This window comes from Elephas maximus, chromosome 4 (assembly GCF_024166365.1).
Source record: "Elephas maximus indicus isolate mEleMax1 chromosome 4, mEleMax1 primary haplotype, whole genome shotgun sequence".
NCBI lineage: Eukaryota > Metazoa > Chordata > Mammalia > Proboscidea > Elephantidae > Elephas > Elephas maximus.
In genome coordinates this window covers 186,361,323-186,388,811 of record NC_064822.1, presented here as the reverse complement: position 1 = coordinate 186,388,811, position 27,489 = coordinate 186,361,323, and the positions used below count along the sequence as shown (strand labels likewise).

General features: G+C 45.0%; 1 protein-coding gene across 6 annotated transcripts in view; it reads left to right on the top strand.

Moving 5' to 3' along the window:
* TCF20 (transcription factor 20) overlaps positions 1-27,489 on the top strand; it is a 182,443-nt gene that overhangs the window by 146,874 nt on the left and 8,080 nt on the right. For all 6 annotated transcript variants that reach the window (XM_049884508.1, XM_049884509.1, XM_049884510.1 and 3 more), the window contains exon 3: positions 23,676-23,769. In XM_049884508.1, the coding sequence (XP_049740465.1) occupies positions 23,676-23,769 (94 nt within the window). The remainder of the gene's footprint in view (positions 1-23,675; positions 23,770-27,489) is intronic.

Below are 27,489 nucleotides of genomic sequence, written 5' to 3'. Positions count from 1 at the left end.
TCTCAGGGAATTAAATTCTTCAAAGGAGAGGAGGCAAAATGGGAGGAAATAAAATGATGCCTCGTACATTAAGTAAAATCATTCATATTCTTTTAAGTTAGTAAATTTTTATAGTGAATACCTAAGGCCAAAGTAAAGAACATACCCAGTAATAAAGTTTTTTTTTTTTAAAAAAAATAAACCTTTTTGACAGATATAAGGGAGACCCAGAATATTGAAGCGTTCTAAGTCAGTGTGGTATACCCGTGGGATGACCCAGGGCAAATGCCACCCTGCCCGTGAAAACACACACAGGATATGGGGGCTACAGAGGGCTCTATTGTTTTCTAAGGATTTGGCCCTTAATTTATGGGGCTTCAAGCATGTTAATGACGCAATCAGATTTGTATGTCATGAAGAAGATTCAGGGAAGAAGTGGGGAGAGAGAGGGAGCAAGCCAACCAGTCAGGAGGCTGTGGTGCTGGTTTGCACACAAGCTGATAAGGGCTGGGTGAGCACTGGTGCAAGGAACCAGAAGTGGACAGTAGGAAATACGAGGGACATTTGGGACTTAAAAACAGACAAAGTGTAGAAACCGATTAGATGCGGCAGGTAAAGGAAAGAGGGGCCGAGGATGGAGCTAAGGTTTCCAGCTCAGCAAGCGAGCCAGTGGGCAGAGTGGTCAGGAGGCCAGTGGCAGAACAGAGGGGATGTGTAATAGAAGAAAATATTAGGTGGGAAAGTGGTTGGGCCTAATAGTAGGTGTTCGGGTCAACGCTCTAGGTCTCTAGTAATTTTTAATATGGACTGGTTTTTAGTTAACTTTTCAAATAGATTTAAAACTGGTAAACTATTTTAAATCTGTGTCATGCTGACTTAAAAAATCCCACAGAGGACCCCGAAAAGAGAAATTAAGCTATCATTAACTGTTGTCTAAAATGAGATCGGAGATGGGGCAGAAATGGCCATTTGCTATTTTTTGTTTTCTAATGATTTTTTTTTCCCCTCAGATAAACTGACAATATTGACAACTTAACACAGTGGAATACCCAGATTGCGTGTAATTACCATGAGAAACAGCTGATAGGAAACATCACTTTTTTAGACCTGAAAAAAGCCTTCTGTTGTACACGGTAGCATTTTCTCAGAGCTCCAAAACACAACTTTGGGCGCGTGTTGAATTGAGGGTAGACAAAGCACGTGCCCTCCACTCTTGTCAAATGAGCAGTGAGGTTAGCGTGGTCACTGTGGGTGGACACAGATTTTCTGAGGGCCTGGGACAGCACCACTCACAGGTCGTGACAGGAGACGGGAAGAGTGAGGAGAATAGGAAGTCATTCATAATCCTGATAGCCCAACACACTTGGCACTTGTCTTTTCTACACTTTGTCCATGTGCTTATTATTTCCTAGATATAATAATAGGTTAATAATAATTGCCAGTGTGTATTTGAGAGCTTTCTAAGCACTTTACGTAAAAATGACCACATTTAAACCTCAAAACAGCACTGTGATGTGGATTCTCGGTGTTTGCCCAGGATTCAGGGACCAGGGAGTGTCCACCGTTATGCTATAGATACAAGTCTATGTGTTGCTTTTTTTTTTTTTTTTGTACTTTTGATTTTCATAATAATCGGATTTTTTCTTTTAACTTACCGTGGATGTACTGTAATTTACCCACACATTCCTGCTCTGTGGGACATTGAGGTCATTTCCAGTTACTATTTTTCATGCAGTAGTAAACATTTTTATTCCTGAAGCTTTGTTGGGGGTAAGTTTTTGGATGTTGAACTGCTAGATCAAAAAGTGCAAACATTTTTGAGGTTCTCGGCAGGCATTATCTTGTGACTTAACTGCAGAGGGTCACGCCAAGGTATGCTCACCTACGTGTAAATCCATGTGTTATCACAACTCAGTGGCATCAGGTATTCTTTTAAAATTGTTGGTTTCTTCTTTTCTGTTGCATTTCTATATTAGTGATATTAATATTGTCCTCTACTCATTGCATGTTCATGCTTATTGATCATTAATTTGGAATTTTACTGTTTCTCCTCAATTTGTCGTCATCCTTTCTGTGCCTGTTTTTCCTAGTCTGGATAACTTCGTTATCTGGAAAACTCAGCTACATAGAACTCTTACCTTCAAGAGTGCCACGTAAATGACAGAGCTCTTAGATAAAATTTTCTCATCTATAAATAGGTAATGGCAGAGAACAGTTAAGGGTACAATTCTTTGGAGAGGAGATAGCTGGCGTCCTTACCATAAAAAAAACCAAACCATTGCCATTGAGTCGATTCCAACTCCTAGGGACCTTATAGGACAGAGTAGAACTGCCCCCATAGAGTTTCCAAGGTTGTAAATATTTACTGAAGCAGACTGCCACATTTTTTCCTGCAGAGCGGCTGGTTGGTTTGAACCACCAGCCTTTCGGTTAACAGCCGAGTGCTTAACCACTGCACCATCAGGGCTCCTAGTAGCTTCCTTAGTGGGTGCTAAACTACTAACGGCTTTTGAGTTGATGTGGTTTTAAAGGAAGTAAATATCCTGGGCTGGTGTCTGCCCTAGAATGGTGTCCGCCCTAGAATGGTGTCTTCACATTGTTGTTTTAATAAAGATGTGTGCCTCTTAATTAAGCTCATTTGGGGTAAAAATCAAACTGGGGAGAAAATTTAGCCCTATATAACCCTGTCCCAGTAAGCCACGTGCGGTGGAGTTGTTCTGGCAATACGCACTTAGTAGCTGACGCTTAATTCAAACACATGGGCGGCATACTGCTGTCAGGTAACATGCCCGATGAGAACAGAGCTGAACTGCCACAGCAGCACATGCACAAGACCCAGGTCAACAGAAGAACAGATTTCCCACTCAACTTCGATTCTGAGCTGATCCTTGTAACGGGAGTAGGTCCTGGCTACAGTGATGCTGTTCAAGGCGTTTACACTACGTTTACATTCCTCCCCCCAGCTCATCGAGCAGCTAGCCGAAGAGTCCTGGTCAAATGTGTGATCATACAACAAGTCTCAGACATGTTCATTGTGACTGGCTCCCTGGGGGTGCCAGGTGGTTCCAGACTTTGAAAACAGTGTCTCTGAAGTTTAAATCTTACTTCAGCAGATCTCAGATGAAGGCCCTTGGTTTGCTTGAAAGTTATTTTTTTTTTTTTTGTACAAAAACCACTTAAAGCTGGGTTGATAGGATAATAGTCCTTGCCAGGCGGACCTCTTTGCTTGTTTCTAGGTGGAGTACCTTCTGAAAGCAATCAAACTGAACCAGCTAATGCTTTGAAAGGGCCAACACCCCCGCCCCCACCAAGAAAAAAAGAAGGGTATCTGTGTGCTGGTGCAAACATTGCCCGCCCCCCCCCCCGGCAGGTTGTCACTGCAGTTCCCACTGCTCATGGGCTCTTCTGTTAGTGACCACGCTTCGATGGAACTTGCAGTCCTTTTTTAAAATTGGCATTTCATTCACTGGACAAGAGCAGTTTTATGGGCCAAACTATATACAATTAACACCAAACTTTGCCTATTAAATGCTTTCACAAGCTTAGCCCACAGCCAGACTTAACTGAGGGCCAGATCACTTGAAGTAGCAGAAATGGGAATATGTGCCACCCTTCTTATTGTTTCCTGATTCTGCTTTTAGTCAAAACTCTTGCCGTAGCAGGTGAGCGTTTTGTGCATCACTGCTCCTTAAAGTGCTGGTCCAAGAACTGTTTATCCCTGGTCCACAACGAGATAAGGAGCCTGCACCAGGACATAAATCAACGCATGCACAGCTTTCTTCCTCAGGGAAGCCTTGCTTTAAAAAAAAAAAAAAAAAAAAGGTCAGCTGAACAAGCAGTTCACAGATCACACTTAGAGTGCAGTAGGGGTCGGAGACAGATGCCTGCAGACGCAGAGCGCCTAAGCTGACTGTAGTGGGCACTGGGAGGGTGTTACTGAAAAGCGTGGGCCCCATCAAAGGAGGGCAGTCATTGCCAGGCAGGAAGGGGACCTGAGATGGCCACATGTTCTGATTTTCCCAGAGATGCCAGGAATTTGGGTTTATATGCATAACCCAGTTTTTCTTTTTTTTTTTAAATACTGGGAAAACCAAAGGCCAAGCTACATGCCTCCCAGAAGAGAGGCATTTCTGACGATTTCTAGGGTACTGTTGGTTGGTGGGTTACTGGGTTGGTTGGTGTTGGTTAAGAATCGCATGTTCCACAGTACCACTGCTAACTTCTTCTCTGTCAGTTGCATTTTATTGCTCTGAAACTTTCCTGGTCTCATCCTCTATCACAGAAGACTTGGGGACCTCAGACAAGGACTTACACAAGTTCAGAATTGCTTCCTGAGGACCATGCAGGTTTTGCTTATTTAAACACTTTGCAGTGGCCCACACTGATGTGGGGCTGTATGCCCTCCAGACTACCTGGCTTCCAGAAAGCACCGTATGCGCCTTTGTTTAATGCACAGTGTCAGATAGCCACGTTGGAGGCTTGAGCTGTGCTCCAAATCTCAGCTTCGGAAGTGATCACTGCCAGCCTGAGTGTCCGGAGTGCTTTCTGAGCCTCAAGTTACAGGAAGGATGTGGTCTGCTCTGTAGTCTCCCCGAACACTTCACAATTAAAAAGACACCGAAAATGTGCTGGTGCTGGTAGTTGCTGTCGAGTTGATTCCAACTCCTGGCCACCCCAGGTGTGTCAGAATAAAACTGCTCCATAGGGTTTTCAGTGGTTGTGACCTTTCAGAAGCAGATTGCCAGGCCTGTCTGCTGAGGTGCCTCTGGGTGTGTTCAAACCACAAGCCTTTCTGCTGGTAGTCAGGAGCTTAATCATTTTTGCCACCCAGGGACTCTGAAAACATGAGAACGGGGTATATGTTAAGGGACTCTCTGAAAACAGGGTATATGTTAAGGGACTCTCTGAAAACATGAGAACGGGGTATATGTTAAGGGACTCTCTGAAAACATGAGAAACGGGGTATATGTTAAGGGGCTCTCTGAAAACATGACAACGGGGTATACGTTAAGGAACTCTGAAAACATGAGAACGGGGTATATGTTAAGGGACTCTCTGAAAACTTGACAACGGGGTATCTGTTAAGAACATTTTATGTCATATCCTAATTAAGAGCAACAGCGAGATCTGCCAGTTTAGTGTCAGAAAAAAAGTCTCTCCTGAGCTGTTGGTCTCTTCCTGTTAGGAGCACTTTCTGATGTGTTTTTGTGTTTCTCCTCTGCTGCCAGGAAGCTCAGCCGTGGTATTGCTCAACCTTAGTGAGCTTGATAATCCTTCTGTTTAGCACATTTGCTTCCTCTTCCATTCTGTTCCCCCATACGGTTCCTATTTTACTTTAGAACACGTACATCTTAATGTCAGGCGGTTGTTGTCAGAATAAATGTGTGCCTGTGTAAGAAGATGGAATGGAAGGCAGAGCTCACGGGGATAACCATTACCAAGGCTGTGCTTTCGGGTGTTAATTTTGTTTTGCTAATAAGAAGCAAGGTTGAATTCTGGATGTTTATTTTTACACAAATGGATATTGTGTTAGCAACAACAAAAATGTTATTTCAAACTGAACCATAGTCAAAGGAGAGTTGCCTCAGTTTTTGCCTGTTTTGGAGTGTGTTCATGTGCAAATTAAAAAAGCAGTGTTGGTGTTGAAATTTTCTTCCCAGTTAGAATGACTTGGATCAGAGAAAAAAAAAAAAAAAAAAATCCGCTCTACTTCTCTAGGCCCATATTGGCAGCAGATGTGGGCTTTCCTGGAGACACTCTGTTCCTCTCCACTGCCGAGATCTTGGGTATGTCATTGACTCTTCCCAAGCTCACCTGTAAAATGAGTGGCAAGAGGTCCCTGGCTTGCCTGGAGGAACTGCGCAACACAGCAAAGGGGGCTTGCAGGCCTAGCAGCCACGTTACCAGTTCAGTGACCTAGGCAAGCCGGCACTTAAACTATTCCTACTAGTTAACTGCTTGGGCTTTCTGTTAAATATTGTCAATAAATATGTTGCTTCAACTTTTTAAATCTGGTGTTAGTTTTGGGAGTATTAGTTATGGGAGACATAATTGCCGTTTATCCATGCTATAAACAGTTCTTTAACAGTTAAGGGTTGAGAGCAGGCCTGGTGAATTTTTGCGAGAAAGTGAATGCCTTCAAGAGCAGGGCTCCCTGAGCAATCGGAAGCTCCTGGTTTTAGTAGCTTGGCGAAGCCGGAAACACAGAGCCCTCTGGAATAACTGTAAATGCCGGCTGGTTGTAAACCAGCGCCAGAGACAAGGGCAGTCAGGGCAGCATCCCTGGGGGAAAAGTAGAGCCCATCCTGTAGTCAGACAGTGTCTCTTGGTGACCTTGGCCAGGTCCTCTCCCCTCGGAGGCTGTTGGCTGTCAGACTGACATCCCCAGGGTGATCTGCAGGTGACCAGGAATGCTTGCAAGTCAGAGCCCCTGCCCGCACACAGTCACACCCTGTTCTCAGCACAGCTAGATGAATGTAGCATGACCTTGTGCCATCGTGCGTGCTGTTCCTTTTGCCTGGTGGGGTGTGACCTGCCCCTGGCAAACGTCATCTTTCAAATAGTGGCTCACCTGTCGCCTGGCTCCCTGGGCAGCAGGTGCTGCCCCAGCATTCCCATCATATCTCTTAGCAGTGATTGTCTGCTTACCTGTCTTCCTCTTCAGATGAGCTCTTCCACGCCTGGGTCAGCTCCACTTGCACCTGACGAGGGTGTTCAGTGCAGGGTGAACCTGCCTTCATTACAGAGGGCAGGTATCTGTGCCAGATTTTGTTGTTCTTGTGTTTTAGTGTATGCCTCTGAAATAGGCAATAATATAAGACTTTCAGGTCCGTCACCCTTAGGTCCTAACACTGGCTGTTAAAGAAATTACCAACTAGAGTAGCAACTCTTGATTTAAACCTGCTTCTGGCCATGACCCACCCCACCTGTGAGTTGGCTCGGTGCTCCCAGAGAGCCAGTTAATGGAAGCTACTCCTTACTGGTCACCCATGTTTCGCTAGATGTCCTAGGCTGACCATCCAGAAGACAGCCTCTACTTTGACTTGGAGGAGTGAGGGAGAGTTCCTGTATGAGAACATGACTTAACGACACCCAGAACTCGAGTTCCAGGGGTGTTTCTCCAGCTGCCCGCTGCCCTCACTCAGAACCAGAATGCGCAGATACCAGTGTCCCCTATGTGATTGCGTGCCCCTCTCTGCCCCAGCCAAAAACCTTGGTGCCATCTTGGACTCCTCTCACCTTCTCTGTAGCTTGCTAATTGTATTTCTTCCATAACTCATCCCTTTTTCTGTCTTCACTATCATTGCTTTGGTCCAGACCATCATCTTTTCTCACATATTTTCCGACAGTTTCAGTATCCTATCCTGTTTGTTGCTTCTTTCTAATCTCACTCATGAAAGAAAATACCTGTGACGGAACCACCATCCATCATGTAGCCACTGTGCCTGGACCCGCCGCTCATAGAACTGCAGCCATAGAGGAAGACAGGTCATGAATTTACACAAGAGAAGGTCTTTGAAGAACTTAGAAGAGATTTTTGGCAAGGAGTGATAATTATACATCTTGTAGATTTCATTTTATCAAACATTCATAGGAATTGGCTTCTTGGAAAATTGTAATGGTTGGCAAGTCACTTAGCCTCCCCCAGCCCAACTTCTTAATCTGTAAAACGGGGACAATAACTGGACTGTCTTGTCAGATTATTATAAGGGCTGAGACATGCAGGAGGAAATCCTAGCCCTTTTAACAGTCACAGGACATTTAACTGGAGGTGGGAGAGGTAGGAAGTGTTGAATTTAGTCAAGATTTCTGATTTTGGTCATATTACTTGTAAATCTCCATTTTCCTCATCTTTTGAAGATGAGGATTGGCCTTTTGCTCCGGGATTAATCTTCTAAAACAGGAAGATGTCCATCCATGAAGATGGATTGAGCCGGCAGTTCGTAAACTGTTTTGGGAATAAGGAACCCCCGGGGTGCTGCGCATTCATTCCCCAGGCATTGACACTTCAGGTGATACGGGTGCAGGTGACAGAGACTCACACTTTGAGAAACACCGAAAGTCAACTCTGAGAGATTAGTGGTCTGTGTGCTAGTCATCAGTGGTGGATCTGGGCAAGAACGGAAGGTAGGTTTGAACCAAGTTTTTGCTTCCCTGGCAACATCTCCAGGAAGAAAAGGCCCTGTGGGAGTGGCTTCTCACCCACTTGTCACCCATTATCGCCTCGTTAAACCTGGCAGGGTGAGGGTTGGCAGGGTGCAGGCAGGCTGGCATTATGATACGGGAACAGTGAACCTACGCTGCAGCTGAAATATACCAAGACGTCCATGCTTTCAAAGTTATTTTCTGCAGAAACTCTGCCCCTATATAAAAGGGCGCCCCTGCAGTCTGTCCGTTTTCAGGCTGTCCCGCCCTTAAAAACTGCCACTTTCAGGAGTAGGGTGGTGCTGCCTGACAAACCGCGACCTGTGATTTCTCAGTGGTTCAGGTGGAGAAGATGAGCAGGTAGAGAGGATTGGTGAGGTAGAAGTAGACCCAGACAAGAATGGAGAAGGTAAATGTAACTGCAAGCAGGAAGAGGCGTAGGAAAGGAAAGGAAAAAGACCTCCAGAGCTCAATGGTGGGTTTGAAGTCTTGTTAAGGGAGGCCTGTTGTGGCAAGTTTGTATCATTTCCGCTGCTGAGATAGTGAACACTTAAAAACATGGGTGCCCAGTGGTGAAGGAGTGGCTGCCTCTGACTGACGTTCTGGAAGCGAAGACCCAACTCACAGGTGGGGTGGGTCATGGCGAGAAGCAGGATTATACCAAGAGTCCCTTCCCTGGTGGGTAATTTTCTTTAAAAATATGCCTTCTATAGATTTAGAAAGCACAAAAAGGTAATCATTTCTTTTTATAAGCCAATCCACTGTTCGAGCAAAGGGTAAAATTAAAATAAGCTAGTATTTTTTTAGTACATGTACCTGTGGGACATAGACGTTCTAAGCTCTGTCTTGAAACATTTATCTCCCTTTTTTACTCAGGAAGAGCTGTTCTCTTTCTTCGTCTTGGGGCTGCCACAGGGCGTCTGTTCCTGCTGGGCTCAGCCTTTTCTCAGGTTCCCAGCTGCTGTTCAGAGTAAAAGTGTTAATTACTGCCTTAAAAGTCCTCCTGGACTTAGAAACCTGAGCCCCTCCTCTCTCAACTTCTTAAAGGGTGCAAATCCCTTTTCTGCTAAGCTCGGTAGAGCTCCCTCAGACAAAATATGTAATGTGCCCAAAAAAGTTACACAGCTTTCGTCTTGAGCTGTAAAATCCTCTACACGGAATTAGTGGAATATATATACCTGTGGACAAGAAAAAAAGCAAGATCTGGTTAGCCAAAAAAAAAAAAAAATTTTTAGTGAGACCTGGGTTGACCTTTTGCTATGTGGAGCTATGGAGACCGTGTATTAACATTACAGTAAACGATACATATGTATTTTGTGTGAGATAAAAATGATCAAACTGTGCCTTCCTGAGTAACACTTCGACATCCCGCAAGGGGCGGGCCAGGGCAGGTTTTAACTCGGATTGCGGCAGCGAGCGGATGTGTTTTATTTGGGAAGTTGTTTTATACTCTGCTTTGTTTTGCTTCTCTGAGTTGGTCAGTGTTGCCCCTTAAGGCTGTGAACCTGGGAGAATTTGAGTTAGGGGATTATAGAACGTTTAAAACCACAGCGAGTGGCCAGCATCTCTGCCCGCCATGCCCATAATTGAGGCTCATTCCGTGTATGATCATTATCACCTGTTCCCCCGTTAGGGGTACCTCGGAAGGCATAACTGTCAGTACCTGCCATATTCTCATGTGTTCGTAGGACATTAGCAATAAAGTTCTGTATTAAAACAGATCATTGAGAGTGGGGGTTAAGAGTGGTTAAATACAGTGCCAGACCTGTGAAAAATAATCTGTAAAAAAAAATAATAATGATCTGTAGACAGAAACAAATGTTTAAAACAAATGCATCAACACAGCTGCATTGCTGAGTTTGGTTTAATCACTCGTAGTAGATTGTTCTAGAAGCTTACCACTCCTCGATGGCTGTGCTGGTCTGCAGGCCCAGGGGGTTTTTACAGTGTCAGGGGCCAGCTGGTCCCCAGGAGTGAAAGTGGTAGAAAAGCTCTGGAGATGGCTGCTGGCATTTTTTTTTTTTTCTTCTGGTTTTACACAAGTTGTCTTAGGAATGCCCTAAATGTCATTTTAAAAATATTTTTTCCTTCATTGTTAAAACATGTTCAGATTTTTTTTGCCCTGTTTTCTTAAATTACCTCCGCCCCTTTTTTTTCTTCCACCTGGGTAATGTTCCCATTTTACTGTCCAGAAAATCAGTCAAGCTTTAAAGAGGCTAAGTAACTTGCCCAAGTGGCAGAGCCAAGTGTTGCTCTTGTTTTTCTCACGGAGCGACCTTGACTCCGCTGCTGTCCCCACTCCACAGCAGCCTTGGTGGACAGCTCCCAAGAATCTCCTTTCTACCCCAGCTTTCTTTCCTTTTTTTTTTTTTTTTTATTTATTTTGTATCTTTGTTTTTAGACTGCCTGTATTTGTAGGGTCGGTATGAGTTGGAATCAACTCAGTGGCATTGGGTTTGATTTATTTTTGGTTATATTTGAGGTAGGACCCAAATAAAAGATATCCCACTGGATATAAAAAAAAAAAGGCAAAAATTCAGTAAATGTCAACCAACTATCTGGAATACTTACTGTGGAATACTTACTGAGCTGGAATTATTTTTCTGCCCTCTACTTTAGGAGAGATAAGAAAACGGTACAGAAAAAAAAAAGCTTGCTAGTAAAAGTTGAATTGGCAAAAGTTGTGTGACTTATTTACAGCAAGGAAAAAAAAAAAGAGCAGCTGCTGAGACTGCTTACATATAGCCAAACACCTCTTGGAATTTGGTTCCTTGGCTTGGAGGTTTTAGGGGTCACGGTTTCATGGGACATCCCAATTAATTAGCCTAATAACATGTTTAGTGCTTCTGTTCTACCTCCCAGTTTGTTGCATAGTGCCTGGAGCCTTAAAAGCTTGCAAATGGCCATCCAAGGCACAACAGTTGATCACTATTCACCTGGATCAACAGAGAAAGGAGAGTCAGGAATAGGAGGAGGAAATGGGATGTGTGGCTAATTGCCTCTATGAACAACTGCCTCCTCTGCCATGAGACAAGAACTGGATGGTGCCCAACTACCATTACTGAACATTGGGGTCAGAGATTCCATAGAAGAATCCTGATCAAAAGGGGAAAATGCAGAAGAGAATTTCAAATTTTCAGGGACTCTAGACTTTCTGGAGCCATGGAGGGTGGATGAACCCCTGAAACTATTCTGAGATAATCTTTAAAAACCAAAATTATCTCCTGAAGTCTTCTTAAAACCAAACAGTAGCTTAACTAGTAAAAAAAAGGTCTGCCTCAAGCATTATGCTCTTTTAAGCACTATATGGGATCAAATGGACAATAGCAACTCAAAATATTAAATAGGAATCTTAGAGGGCAGTGAGTTTATGTTAGTGAGGGAGGAACAACTCTGAAAGGGAGGGTGAGACTGGTTGCACAACTCAAATGTAATCAGTGTCACTGAACTTCGCCTGTAGAAACTTGAATTGGTGTATGTTTTGCTGTGTGTGTTCTCAACAACAACAAAATAAAATTTAAGGGGGAAAAAAGCTTGCTAGCAGAGATTTATTTTTGAAAAGCAGGTTCTGGGGTATATCTTGGAATCACCTGGATAAAACCCAGTCTTTATCTAGGGTCCTGATAGGAGTAACTCTTCATGTAGAATCATCACTCTGAGGCAAAAGAGAATAATCAGTTTAATTATTTACTTACTACGACAGGAAAGTAGAGTGATATGTTCCAGAAAGAATTTCCAGCTTTTCCTTCCGTTATCCAGAAAATGTCTTTTAAAATTAAACTCATTCCTCATCATCCCAGCTGAGATTTTTACTCTGACTCCAAAAACATTCTACTCTGTAAATGGAATGTTTCTAAGAGGAAGTAGCTTTTAGGACAGAGTGCCGTGTGTGGCCTCATCTCTGAATCATGTGGCACTGATGTTCTCGGTCAGGACACCACTGGACACAGGGCTCACCGTGACCCTTTTGGCTGTTGGTCATCATCAAGTCCTGTCGGCTTTGTCTACAAAGTGTCCTGAATTCCACCTCTGCTCTGCCTGAAATCCTCTCGCATCGTCCCTAACCATCCCTGCCCTCCCATGTCAGCTCCCTGTTCTTCAAAATTGTGCTCCCCTGTGTCAGTCCCCATCCCTCCACAAGGAAGTCTGTTCCCTCTGCCCCCTTTGCCGGGGCAGCTCTTACTCTTTCTGCACAGCTCAGCTCAAACAGCGCTCCCCCAGGGATGCTTTCTTGTTCTCCTTAATGACCATTTGCCTCAGAGCAACAGCACTGTCTTGGTTTTGCTTTACCCCCAGGCCATCTGTACGCTCCCTGAGGGCAGATACCAAGTAGATGTTGCTCCCTTTCAGCCCCCTCTTTGCCTGGCCCAGATGCATGCAATAAGTATGTGTTTAGTGGATAAGAAGGAAAGGATACTACTGCCTGCTTGCAAGCTGATACCATCAACTCCTAAGAAAAATAGGAAAGATCACTGAGAATAAGAGGCACCTTGATTGCACATACTCTTAGAACCGGTAAAGAAACCAGTGTCTGAGTGAAAGAAAGATAAGGGGTGGAGAAAATGGAGCTGGTGAAGACCAAACTGGTCACGTTCTTACTAATTTTCCTGTAACCCATGTTCCCAGTGCCTGGACTTTGCAGTTTTATACTATAGTGTCAGAATTGTCGTATCAATAAGGCAAATTGAAAGTCCCAAAGAGCAGTATGTGAGGAAGTCAAAATCCTTTTTTTAATTTTCAGTAGAATAACCTGTATTTTGTGATTCTATAAAGAAGCACTAGCCTGGCTTTTTACCTCTCTTATCCAGTCAGCTTCACACCTGACGGAGGTACAACAGATGTGCCTTACTTTCAACAGACACGTGTGAAAATCTGAATTCGTGGAACAGGAACAACAAAAAAGAGAAATGTGATAAAGTCTTCAAGAGAAAAGACACTTTCCCCACTGTTGTATATTAGGCCTAGTAAGTTCATTATTTGTTTGCTGAATGATAAAATGAATGAACCCATGGCATAAAGTCCTGTGTACTCTAAATTCGTTTAGATGTGGCTAAATCCTGGCCTCTATTCAGCAGGTGAAGTGGAGAAAGACAGGGAAGGACAATGTTAATGAAGAAAAAAAGCCCTTCAATCCCAAGCTTTCTAACCTGACTGAGAGCATCATAACTTCACAGTAAACCGCAGACAGGCCGTTCCCATCTGCTGGTACAAAGACAATAGAACCGGAATTAAGGGAACAGACTTTTCTCGGAGGCCAGGGCTATCACTGGGAGACCCTGACAGAACAGCTGCACTTGGTGCTTTGACCTTGGCCATGCTGTCTGTGCAGTTTGTTCCACTTCAAGGCTGCCCCCACCCCCACTTGCTACAGAGATACAATGTGGTCTGAAAGACTTTCACAGAGAAACTAGTATTTTTCATGGTCATCAGCAGAGCTGTTTGATTGGGGTTTTGTGGGAGAGGAATGGGAATCTAGATGATTTTATTCCCCGTTATTTTTATATGTGAAGGAGGATGACCTGATTAAAGAAAGTTTGCTCATGTGTGTGTATGCACACGCTTCTTTCTCATTTTGATGGGCAGCAGGTGACTGTGTCCCGGGAGGCAGAGAAGATGAGCGGTTAGGCTCTCAGTGTGTTGTGAGGGGCAGTACCATCTGCTGGGCCTTACACTGATGTGGCAGGAAGGGATCCAGAAACAGCCGTAGCAGATTATTCTAGACAATTCTAACTGTGAGCAAGTGGGGTTGCATCACAAGGGTGAGGACAGGCTGGGAGGAGTGGAGGAGAGTGCCTGGCAGGTGATGCTGGCGCAGGCTGCTCCTGAGCGGAGTGTGCAGAGTCTGCTGGCCACACAGGCTCAGGGGCCAGCATCTGCAGAGTACAAGGGACCAGCCTGCAAGGGCACTCTTTCATTCCAGTTGTACTCAGAATGCCTTCTTTTAGTAGTTTCGTTGCTCTTGAACTGCTTGGGTTTAATTTGTATGTGACTATGTGTAGTTTCATTCCCTGTTTATTTAGCACCTTCCTCCCAGGAGTGCAAAAAAAAAGAAAAAATGCTTCACAGACTTTCAAGCCAGTTCCCATTTATCTGCTGTGTTGATCTCAAGGAGAGAAGAAATGAGAGGGGGAAAATATGGTGAAAGTAATGATGACTAGTAGCTGAAAGGGGAAGTGTGCGGACATGTGGCCAGGAACCAACCAGCCACACCCTCAGAGGTGAAAGATTACTGAAACATACAAGGTGGCAACTAAAATTACAAAATACTGTGAGGCAGCAAACCTCTAAGTCTACTCAGTGCTGCTTATTTTTGGGCAATATTCTAAGGAAAAAAATGAGTTCCACAAAATAATTTTTAGTTCCGTTGTTGTTAGGTGTTGTCGAGTCGGTTGCGACTCACAGCAACCCTATGCACAACAGAACGAAACACTGCCCGGTCCTGCACGATCCTTAAAATCGTTGTTATGCTTGAGCTCATTATTGCAACCACTGGGTCAATCCACCTCATGGAGGGTCTTCCTCTTTTCCGCTGACCCTGTACTCTGCCAAGCATGATGTTCTTCTCCAGGGACTGATCCCTCCTGACATGTCCAAAGTATGTAAGACGCAGTCTCGCCATCCCTCCCTCTGAGGAGCATTCTGGTTGCACTTCTTCCAAGACAGATTTGTTCGTTCTTTTGGCAGTCCATGGTATATTTAGTATTCTTCACCAACACCACAATTCAAAGGCGTCAACTCTTCTTCGGTCTTCCTTATTCATTGTCCAGCTTTCACATGCATATGATGCGATTGGAAATACCATGGCTTGGGTCAGGCGCACCTTAGTCTTCAGGGTGACATCTTTGCTCTTAACGCTTTCAAGAGGTCCTTTGCAGCAGATTTACCCAATGGAACGCGTCTTGATTTCTTGACTGCTGCTTCCATGGCTGTTGATTGTGGATCCAAGTAAAATGAAATCCTTGACAACTTCAGTCTTTTCTCCATTTATCATGATGTTGCTCATTGGTCCAGTTGTGAGGATTTTTGTTTTCTTTATGTTGAGGTGTAATCCATACTGAAGGCTGTAGTCTTTGATCTTCATTAGTAAGTGCTTCAAGTCCTCTTCACTTTCAGCAAGCAAGGTTGTGTCATCTGCATAACGCAGGATGTTAATGAGTCTTTCTCCAATCCTGATGCCCCGTTCTTCTTCTTATAGTCTAGCTTCTCGTATTATTTGTTCAGCATACAGATTAAATTTCCTGACTTTAAACCAATCAGTATCCCCTTGTTCTGTCCAAACAACTGCCTCTTGATCTATGTAAAGGTTCCTCATGAGCACAATTAAGTGCTCTGGAATTCCCATTCTTTGCAGTGTTATCCAGTTTGTTATGATCCACACAGTCGAATGCCTTTGCATAGTCAATAAAACACAGGTAAACATCCTTCTGGTATTCTCTGGTTTCAGCCAGGATCCATCTGACATCAGCAATGATATCCCTGGTTCCATGTCCTCTTCTGAATCCGGCCTGAATTTCTGGCAGTCCCTGTCAATACACTGCTGCAGCCGTTTTTGAATGATCTTCAGGAAAATTTTGCTTGCATGTGACATTAATGATATTTTTCTATAATTTCCACATTCGGTTGGATCACCTTTCTTGGGAATAGGCGTAAATATGGATCTCTTCCAGTCAGTTGGCCAGGAAGCTGTTTTCCATATTTCTTGGCGTAGATGAATGAGCACCTACAGTGCTGCATTTGTTTGTTGAAACATCTCGTTTGATATTCCATCAATTCCTGGAGCCTTGTTTTTCACCAATGCCTTCAGAGCAGCTTGGACTTCTTCCTTCAGTACCATCGGTTCCTGATCATATGCCACCTCTTGAAATGGTTGAATATCGACTAATTCTTTTTGGTGTAATGACTCTGTGTATTCCTTCCATCTTCTTTTGATACTTCCTGCGTCGTTTAATATTTTCCCCATAGAATCCTTCACTGTTGAAACTTGAGGCTTGAATTTTTTCTTCAGTTCTTTCAGCTTGAGAAACGCCGAGCGTGTTCTTCCCTTTTGGTTTTCCATCTGCAGCTCTTTGCACGTCATTATAATACATTGTCTTCTTGAGAGGCCCTTTGAAATCTTCTTTTCAGTTCTCTTACTTCATCAATTCTTCCTTTTGCTTTAGCTGCTTGACGCTCAAGCACAAGTTTCAGAGTCTCCTCTGACATCCATCTTGGTCTTTTCTTTCTTTCCTGTCTTTTCAGTGACCTCTTGCTTTCTTCGTGGATGATGTCCTTCCACAACTCGTCTGGTCTTCAGTCACTAGTGTTCAATGTATCAAATCTATTTTTCAGATGGTCTCTAAATTCAGGTGGGATATACTCAAGGTCATATTTTGGCTCTCGTGGACTTGCTCTGATTTTCTTCAGTTTCAGCTTGAACTTGCATATGAGCAGTTGATGGTTTGTTCCACAGTCGGCCCCTGGCCTTGTTCTGACTGATGATATTGAGATTTTCCATCGTCTCTTTCCACAGATATAGTCAATTTGATTTCTGTGTGTTCCGTCTGGCGAGGTCCATGTGTATAGTCACCGTTTATGTTGGTGAAAGAAGGTATTTGCAATGAAGAAGTCGTTGGTCTTGCAAAATATTCTATCATTCGATCTCCGGCATTGTTTCTGTTACCAAGGCCATATTTCCCAACTACTGGTCCTCCTTTGTTTCCAGCTTTCGCATTCCAATCGCCAGTAATTATCAGTGCATCTTGATTGCATTGTTTGATCCATTTCAGACTGCAACAGCTGATAAACATAGGTTTCTTCATCTTTGGCCGTAGTGGTTGGTGCATAAATTTGAATAATAGTCGTATTAACTGGTCTTCCTTGTAGGTGTATGGATATTATCCTATCACTGACAGCGTTGTACTTCAGAATAGATTTCGAAACGTTCTTTTTGACAATGAATGCAATGCCATTCCTCTTCAAGTTGTCATTCCTGTCATAGTAGACCATATGATTGTCCAATTCAAAATGGCCAATACCAGTCCATTTCAGCTCACTAATGCCTAGGATATCGATGTTTATGCGTTCCATTTCATTTTTGACGATTTTCAATTTTCCTAGATTCATACTTTGTACATTCCAGGTTCCGATTATTAATGGATGTTTGCAGCTGTTTCTTCTCATTTTGAGTCATGCCACATCAGCAGATGAAGGTCCCGAAAGCTTTACTCCATCCACGTCATTAAGGTTGGCTCTACCTTGAGGAGGCAGCTCTTCCCCAGTCATCTTTTGAGTGCCTTGCAACCTGGGGGACTCACCTTCCAGCACTATATCAGACAGTGTTCCACTGCTATTCCTAAGGTTTTCACTGGCTAATGCTTTTCAGAAGTAGACTGCTGGGTCCTTCTTCCTAGTCTGTCTTAGTCTGGAAGCTCAGCTGAAACCTGACCTCCTTGGGTGACCCTGTTGGTATCTGAATACTGGTGGCATCACTTCCAGCATCACAGCAACACACAAGCCCCCACAGTAGTTTGTTTTAATAGTCTCTACCCACCCATTGGCATCAAGTTGATTCTGACTCAGCAATCCTGTAGGACAGAGTAGAACTGCCCCATACGGTTTCCGAGGCTATAGTCTTTACAGAAGCAGACTGCCACATCTTTCTCCCTTGGAGTGGCTGGTAGATTCAAACTGCTGACCTTTCGGTTAGCAGCTCAGCATTTAACCACTACACCACGAGGGCTCCTTTTATAGGCTTTACTTGGTATGTATTATGTCTGATTTTGACATCAAAAATTGCCAAGAAATGACACATAGATGAAGATAAGTTATGTATTTTTGTAAGTCCTAATAATTATATACCTCTTTCTAGTTTAAAAAACACTTTCCCACTTAATTTACACAACAATTTTATGAAGACGGCAGATCAGAAATCATTGTCCCCATTTTACAGATGGTGAAATTGATGTGGTAACTTTTATGGTTTTCACACACGAGCTTGACCGTTCATATCTTCTGGTTCTTTTTCCACTGACAGTGAATGCTACTGACATCATGACAGGCTAATGTTTAATGTCTTAAGATGTCTATTTAATGGATTTGGTTCCTAAATTGACCAGATCCAGCTTTTGCTGGAGCAGCTGTTGGACATAAGGGCAGTTTGAGCTCATGTGGTGTGCTTCCGGAAGCACTGACTGGGCCTAGGAGTCACTGGACGTCTCTCTGGCCCTCTGTGGTTGGTATTGAAGCCCAGAGTGGTGCCCTGGTTGAGGTGTGGATCCCAGAGGTGGACACTAGAACCCTTCTCCTGAGTCCGTGAGAATGACCAGCAGCAAAATGCTCCAGCTGGTTTCCCGAGGACACGTAAGGAGGTTGTCTGACTCTGAGGAAACAGGAACATACAGGGTTTTCTATGTAATGCTTTAGCCAGCACCTTGAAGTGCTCTTGAAAGAATGGACAGGGCGCAGAGTTACATCAAAGAAAGATGGGCCCGGGGCCTTACAGGGTAGCTCCTGGTATGTAGACCAGGTCGCTGCACTGTAGCAGGAGTGGGTAGCTCGGTGGTAGAAGCTTCTGTCGTAGATACAGGACGCCTAATTAAAAAAGGAAAAAAATTACTTGCTGGTGGCCAGAAATTAACGCATACCTTTTTCACATTCACCAAGCTCTACCAGCATCAGCTTTTTAACTCATATTGAAGAGTAGCCTCTCTGGTTTTATCCAAGTGCTAACGCTTGTCCAACATTACACACGTTCCATCAGCCCACACTTACCCTGGGGATGCAAGAATGACTCTCTTCAGGGGAGGTGGACAGACGTCAATAAGTAGGTACTGTAAGCAGAAGCAAAAGTTTGTGAGATGCTGGATAAAAGCCATCCCGGGCACGGTAGTGACAAGCTGTGTGATCTGTAAGGCCCAAGTGGAACCCTCCGTCCCTGGCACACTTAAAACACTCTGACCCAAATGTGTGGACACTCTGAGCCCTTCAGAGACTGCATTAAACAGATTATTCAGGTTGCAGGTCCATCTCTTAAAGGAGCCCTGGTGGCACTCAGCTGGTAACCGAAAGGTCAGCGGTTCGAACCTGCCAGCCACTCCAAGGGAGAAAGGTGTGGCAGTCTGCGTTCGTAAAGATTACAGCCTTGGAAACCCTGTGGGGCAGTTCTAATCTGTCTGTCATACAGGGTCCCTATTAGTCAAAATTGACTTGATGGCAGTGAGTTAGGTACATCTCCTAGGAAACAGCCTTTCTGTGAATGGACAGGCGTGCAGGATTCTCTCTTGGAGCTTCCCAGCCCATGCAGTTTGCCATCTCAAGTCAGCAAGCCCTGCTGCTGAGACAGTGACAAGGGCTAGTGAAAGGCTCAGGGTGGGTGTCGGGCCATTTTCCGTGGTTTAAACGTGTTCAAAACACTAATAAAAAATCTTATTCATTTTTCAAATATACAGTGTCATGAAATGTCAGTTGCTTGGAAATAGCCTTTAATCTCTTCCATGATAGATGAAGTATTCACTGTGGAGAGAAGATTGGGCTTGTGCTTGTTTGAAGGTGCGTCTTGACTTAGAAACCACGTGTTAGGCGCCGCTGTGTGTCTGATTTCTTTTGAGGGCGGGCAGTATTGGGTGGACTTCCTCTCATAAGAACGTATGTCAGGCTTGTAACAACGGTGTAGTCAGAAACAAAGGATGTTTACCTATATACAGATGATGAATTTATTGTTTGCAATATTTGAGAACAATTGTGTAAATTGTTTTTTCAGGTAAAAAATAAAGGAATAAAAATCTAATTGGAAATGGTACTAGTCTAGGTATTGATTTTTGGAATAGAAAAGGGAAATCAATAGGAAAATGTTACAGAGATCAGTTTTTATATTCCGCCTTTGGCACGTCGCACACAGGAAGTGCTTTTCGGATGTTGAGTCAAAGGACACTAGAAGGCAGCATAGCACAGTGTAAACAATACTGAACTTGGAGTTCAGAAGGGAAAGCGTTGAAGTTCTAGTTCCATTACTTCCTAACTGTGTGGTCTTCGGCAGGTGACTTTGCTTTCTAGCCACTGTTCTTCCACTACAAAGAAGGGAGTTGCAGACCCAGAGTCCCTTTTAGTTTCAGTGATCCTGTGATATCAGCATTTACTAATGAAATGGTGCAGTTTTCCTTCAGGAAGAAATTCGTTACATTGAAGAGTATAAAAGGAAAAGTCTCTTTTCCCCTTCCCCTTCCCTGTCCCCTCCTCCTCCCCTCCCTCCTCTGTTTTCTATTGCTACTGTAACAATTTACCACCAACTTAGTGGCTTAATACAAGACACATTTGTTGTCTTACAGCTCTCTAGGTTGGAAGTCCAACACAGGCTTCACTGAGCTAAAATCAAGGTGTCACCAGGGCAGTGTTCCTTTCTGGAGGTTATAGAGGTGAAATTGTTTCCTTTTCCAGTTTTAGAGGCCCCCACATTTCTTGGCTTGTGGCTTCTTCCTCCATCTTCAGACACCATTGCATCTATCTGACTCTGCTTCCATCGTCACATTCCTCTGACTGTGGAGGGGATGTGACCCATGTGACCAGATCAGACTTGCCTGGATAGTCGTAATCACATCTGCGAAGTCCCTTTTGCTCTGGGAATTAGGATGGACATATTGTGAGGGGGCATTCCACCTACCACACCCCATCATCTGTAGATGGGTCTGCAGGGGACAGCGGTATAGTGGAGCACTACACAGCTCCCAGGAAGTCTGGAATCCTAGCCCAGCCAATCATTGCACCTCTGCACTTCTGTTTTTCTCATCTAAAAAGCTGAATTAGGATAGTGGTTCTCAAACTGCAGATTGCACGAGGATTGCCTGGAAGGCTTGTTACAGCACAGAGAATGTGCATTTCAGGCTGGTCCACAGGTGGCACTGATGCCGGTGGTCCAGGGGGCCACACTTTGAGAACAGCTGAACTAGACCAAGGCTGTAGATCTTTACAGAAGCAGACTGCCACGTCCTTCTGACAGGTTCAAACTGCCGACCGTTCTGTTAGCAGCCAAGCGCTTTAACCACCGTGCCAGCAGGGCTCCCAGACCGTGTCTAAGGTCCTTCCTGACCTAAGCCCCTTTAGATGGGATTTGGATGTTGTAAATTGTGTATCTGTTTATTGATGTAGCTTCTCTGGTGAATGGTGAGTTTGCTTTTTTCATGCAGATGAGCCATGTGGGCCAAGGGTCAGTTCAGAGCAGGGAGCTCAGTGTTGAGGTAGGAAGGGACCAGGCAGGCATTGTGTAGATCCAGCCTGCAGCCCTTCTTCACCTTTGTGCTTCTCTCTCTTGGCCTGTGAACTGGGGGTGATGGCAAGGCCCGCCCCGAGGGTGATTTTTCATTAGATGGTCTGTGTAGAGCATCCAGTGTGTCTGGCACATGGTCATCATGGCTCCGTGTCCTGGGCACTTATGGCCCAGGCGCCGTTGAAAGGCTGGATTAGCACGTTTAACCCTCACCACACCTCTCTGAGGCAGGGGCTTGGATTAGTCCTCCATGTTTGCAGGTTGAGGAAATGAAGGTAGGTATTTGGCCAGGAACGCACAGCCAGAAAGTGGTGGAATCCCTTACCAGGCAGTTACTTAGGTTCCGGGGCCCAGACTCTTAACTGTTACACAACAGGGCCGCAAATGTGAGCTCCCTTCCTGGAGCGGCGAGGAAGATGTCTCCTCCCCGGAATAAGAAGTCTGGAGGCAGGTGGTCCTGGGGTTACTTTAGCGCTCAGGAGTGTCGTGAGGTCCACGTTGTCTCATTACCTTCAGCAGGTTGGCTGTGTCTTCAGGGCTGTCACTTGTGGTGATAAGATGGTTACCACAGATCCCACTATCCTTTCCTCACGCAGGCTGAGTGAGAAGATGCCTGTTCCTCCCCCGTTGTCGTTTTATAAGAGGGGCAAGGCTGTCTGAGAAGCCCCTTCCCCTGCAGACTTCCGGAAACATTAGGCACATGCGCTCCTAAAAGCCCACCACTGGCTCAGGCTAATTGAGACCCAGGTGGTCTTTTATGACTTGGCAAGGGTGTGCTGGCAGATGGTAAACACTTACTGATTATCGGCACCCACGAGGATCTTGGTCTTCTGAGAAGAAAAACTTTTTTTTTAATAATATTTTATTGTGTTTCCAGTGAGGCCTTAGATAGCAAATTAGGTTTTCATTTGACAATTTCTATATAAATTATTCAGTGACATGAGTTAACATTTTTTTAAGAAAAACCCCTTCAAGGAGCTATCTTACAGTGTCTCTGGAGGATGCCAGGGGAGATCAGCCTGAGTCTCGGGCCTGACCTGGGGCAAGCTGCTTCCCTTCTGGTGCTCAGGCATCTTATCTGTAAAGTGGGGTGGTTATGAGGACTGAAAGAGTTAAGCCATGCCAGGCATGCATGGCAGTGCCCCACCCCTCGGTTCACCGTTGTCACATTAGTTCAGTTTTACCAGCAGCGTCAGAGTCGGGGAAGCTGGCTCAGCTTCCTATCAGCAAGTCCCTGCCCGCTGTGGGTGAGAGGGGTCCGACCGTGGCACCGTCCAGGTCTGCGTCTGCTCTCCCAGGCGAGGTGCTGCGCCACCCTCACCTCCTCTAGGACCCTCATCCCTGCCTGCCTTTGTGGGAAAGAGGGAGAAGAGCACCCGTTAGTCACCGTGCTGGGAAGGGTGGGGGTGCCTGTGGGGAGCCCTCCCTCTGCACCAGTGTCTGAATCCTCCGTTCGGCCTTGTCTGGCAGTGCCTCGGCCACTAAGGAGCGTGCATCCTTCCTTCACTGGGGCCACTTCCGCTTGGGTTTTACAGTGATTAGTGTTGACGGAACACGTGCCCTCACAGCAGCCTGACAGGGAAGCTAGAGATGTGCCCACTGAAGAAAACCTGGCCATATAAGGAGGAGCGTCACAATTACAGGATAATTCTTCACTTAGCCAGAAATTCATGGCAGGTTTCCTAGTGCATTTAAAATAGGATTCAGTGTATAAAAATACAGTTCTGCACACAGGAGCCCATGTTTTCTGAAAAGGGAAGTATACTTGTATTGGACATTTAGGGTAAGTAGATCAAAAGTAAAAATAAAATCTTCCTGCAGATATACAAAGAACTAGAAAGCAGATTCCACTTTAATTCTAAAAGGTTTATATATAACTCTACTATCTTACCCTTTCCTATCCCAGGCTTCCACTGCAGAAATAAACAGGCAAGATCTGTGGGCAGCTCAGGATAGTGAAGACTGAGAAAAACGTGTGGGCAGGCAGGCGGCAGCAGCGGGGGGTCAGGGCTGGGTGCCCTCCCCTCTGGTGTATCCACCATGTGTTGTGGGATTGTTTGTCTCACACCAGTGTGGTGTTCTTTGTGGTTGATTCGAGACATTTGTGAGGCCTGGCCTAAAAAGTTGTTGCGGGATTCCTTCTGTGGTGTGGTCAGTGAGTAGAGGTTAGAAAGCAACCAGTCTTCTCTGCCACCACAAACTTCTGAAACCACAGAGACATGTGTTGGGGTCTAACTAATGGGGTCTAGGAAGAGCCCAGAGGAGAGGGATGAGTCTGGGATACTGACATACCTGACTTCTTCCTTCCTTTCAGAAATGTTCCCACTGCCAGGAGGCAGGCGCCACCTTGGGCTGCTACAACAAAGGCTGCTCCTTCCGATACCATTACCCGTGTGCCATTGACGCAGGTAAGGGGGGACTGTGGACCCTTGTCCAGAGATCCTAAAGGTTCAGACATACACATTGTTTCTCTCCCTTTTTCCCTTTTGTAGTTCTTTTTCTCTCTGCTGACTCAGTACTATTTGTAAATTTTAAAGAAATGCAGAAAGGATAATAAAAAGCAATGAAATGGGGTGAGTTTTTCTTTAATAGCAGCTTTGAGATATAATTTGCATTCCATACAATTAACCCGTTTAGGGTGTACAATTCAGTGGTTTTTAGTATATTCATAGGATTTTGCACCCATCACCACAGTCAATTTTAGAACATTTCCATCACCCCAAACAAGAACCTCTACCCATTAGCAGTCGCTTCCCTTTCCCCCTCACCTCTCTCCTAGCCCTGGGCAACCACTAATCGACTTTTTGTTTTCTCCTGTTCCAGATATTTCATGTAGATAGAATCATACAGTACGTGGTCTTTGTGACTGGCTTCTTTCATTTAGTATAATATGTTCAGCGTTAATCCATACTGTAGCATGTATCAGTACTTTATTGCTTTTTATTGCTAAATAATATCCCGTTGTATAGATATATACATATATATCATATTTGTTTATCCATTCATTGATTGACGGGCATTTAGGCTTTGGCGGGGGGCAGTGGGGGACTATTATATTGCTACAAACCTTCACATACAAGGGTTTGTGTGGACGTGTTTTCCTTTCTCTTGGGTATATACCCGGGAGCGGAATTGCTGGGTTGTATTTTTTTTATAGTAACTCTGTTTAACCTTTTGAGGAACTGCCTGACTGTTTTCCAAAGTAGCTACAGCATTTTTCATTCCCATCAGCAGTGTATGACGGTTCCAATTTCTGTACATCCTCACCAACATTTTTTATTGTAGTCATCCTAGTGCGTGTGAAGTGGCATCTCATTATGGCTTTGATTTGCATTTCCCTGATTACCAGTGATGTTGAGCATCTTTTTATGTGCTTATTGGCTGTTTGTGTATCCTTGGAGAAATGTCAGCTCAGATCCTTTGCCCCTTTTTTAACTGGATTATTTTTCTTTTTATTATTGAGTTGCAAGACTTCTTTATGTAAAGCCAGAGCCTCAGCTTACATTCACATGCAGGCCACACGCCCAAGGAAACTCCCTTTCAACTGATTGGCTGCTCACAACAGATCCCATCATGGGAGTGAGCACATACAAACACGGAGAGTCATGGCCCAGCCGAGTTAACGCACAATCCTAATCACAGGTGCTGTTGTAAATGGAATTATTTTCTTAACTTCATTTTTAAATTGTTTATTGTGAGTGTGTAGAAATACAGTAGATTTTTGTATATTGTTCTTGTATTCTGCAACCTTGCTTAACTCGTTGACTAGTTCTAATAGTTTTTTAGTGATTTCCTTAGGTTTTTTATCTGTAAGATTGTGTAAACTGCACGTAAAGGTAGTTTCAGTCCTTCCTTTCCAATCTAGATGTGTTTTATTCCTTCTTCTTGCCTAAGTGCCCTGGTTAGAACCTCCCATACCGTGTGAAGTAGAAGTGGAGAGAGCTGCCTTGTCCCTGGTCATTAAGCGTACTACTTGTGGGGTTTTTAGATGGTCTTAACTGAGTTGAGGAAGTTCCTTTCTATTCCTAGTTTCCTGAGTGTTTTTCTCATGAAGAGGTGTTAGGTTTTGGCCAGCATTTTTCTGCATCTGTTGAGATGATGAGGGCAGTGTTTCTGCTGTGTGATAACTGTTGACAGAAGGAAGCCCTTTTAACCAAGAAGCACTGTCCACTGAGTGATGCCGAGGCCTTGGGCTCTGCCTCAACCCCAGGAGCCTGGGAAGATCATCCTTCTTCCTCTAGACTGTTGTCTCCTAAGCAGATGGACTTCTTCAGCAGTTAGTTTTGAGCATTAGATGTGTCTCCTTTACTGCGCCTGATCTCTTAACGCTTGCAGTCAGGTTGGAGAGAGAGAAACGGATAGGGAGTGCAGTGCGTGCCACTGTGGGTGCTGCCTGTGAGTGCATCCCGGGTCTGCCGTGGAGCTGTCTCTGGGAGGTGGGCTTGACTTGGATTTGGCATGGCAGGGAGGAGGGAGAGGACGTGGCTGGCCAGATGACGGAAACATACAGAGGCATAAAGCACAGGGACGGGGAGCCGACAGGCTTGGAAAGAATCTAGAGTTGGTCTTGCCTAACTTCCTTCCCACGCAGGAATGTTTCGGCACCCCTGACCTTGGCTTGAGCACATTCTCCCTTCCCTTAACATCTCCTCTGCACCTTCTTGCTTTCCCTCCTCTTCTTTCCAAGTTTCTGTAGGAGAAACAGCTAAAAAGAACAGGAAAGGTATGGAAGGGTATTCCTTGTGCCAAAAAAAGTTAGATTCTCGTAAAAGCGTGCATGTGTGTGAGAGAGACAGAGAGAATAAGGCATCCTGAATGGCAGCTTGGCGGCGAGGGAGACTGTTAGACCAGAGGGACAGGCGGGGGATAAGAGGTAGAGAGCCCTGAAGTGTCTTCTTCCGGGAGTTTGGGGTTCAGCCTGTCCTGTCAGTTCTCTGTCCTACTCCGCACTGCTTGGTGGGGATCTGCTTTTGTTGCCATGTTGGGTCTGAGCTCTTCTGCACCCTGCGTGGTGGTCTGGCAGATTCTAGTATCCTCTAGCATCCAGCTGTTAAGTCCTTTCTCGAGCCACCTGATCACCTTTTCTTTCTAATGTCCTAGTTACAGCAAGGTGTTTTGTTTTCTTTTTCTAGTTTAAATGGTTTTTAAGTATTAGGTCTTGGCTGTGGTTAGTTTTATATGGGGAGTGCTGCAAGAATTGGCCGTGGTGCTGGTGGCTGGGTGAAAAGAAATCTCCCAAACGGAGGCTCTGCTCAGAATTGGGGTGAGCAGGTAGGTGGAGACCAGGATACTCCTCTGTGCACACTGGGGCATGGCCGTGCTGGGGGCCCGCTCACAGCAAGGGCCCACCTTGGGGGCTGCCCTCTCCTCCCAGCTCACAGCCTGCCTCCTGCACAGGAAGTAGACAGTGCTGCCCAGTAGAACTTTCTGCAGTGACAGGAAAGTTCTGTTTCTGTGCTCTCTGAGATGGCAGGCACAGCCTGATGTGACCATTGAGCACTTGAAATGTGGCTAGTGTGGCTGAGAAACTAAAATTTTAATTTAGTTTTATTTAAATCAATGTAAACTTATATTTCAGCAGCCACGAGTGGCTAGCGGCTGGACAGCACAGGCTTAGAGCTGCCTCGATGAAGCTCGGGCAGTTCTGGTGGGGTTCTCTGGAAAGGGAGTTTTGTCCAGACCGCCATGCCTGACCGACTACAGGCAGAGAAAGCAAAGGCTGCCTGGTTAGCAGAATGTTAATATGCAAGTGGTATTTGTCACGTCTGTGCTGGCACCTGTCTGGTCTGCCTGCCCAGGTGAGTGGGTACCATCTCTGTCTAACAAAACTGGAGGCTGAGTACCAGGCAAGGAGGCTACCTGGGGCAGACAGACACAAGGGGCTCTGGGCACCCTGGCCTCGCTGTCAGGCCACTGCATACTCTGCTTCTCCGTTGGAAGAGCTGAGGCCGGAGTGGCCTCGTAAGTGACCATGTCCTGAGAATGTATTGGCTGTTTTTGATGACGCAAGTCACAATGCCTCAGGTCTGCACTGCTCTGTGGAGGTGTTTGTTCCCCACAGTCTTCGTCAGGAATCCTCTTCTGTGCACGAGTCTTTGTATCCAGGAAAAAGGTCACTGAGTGACTTT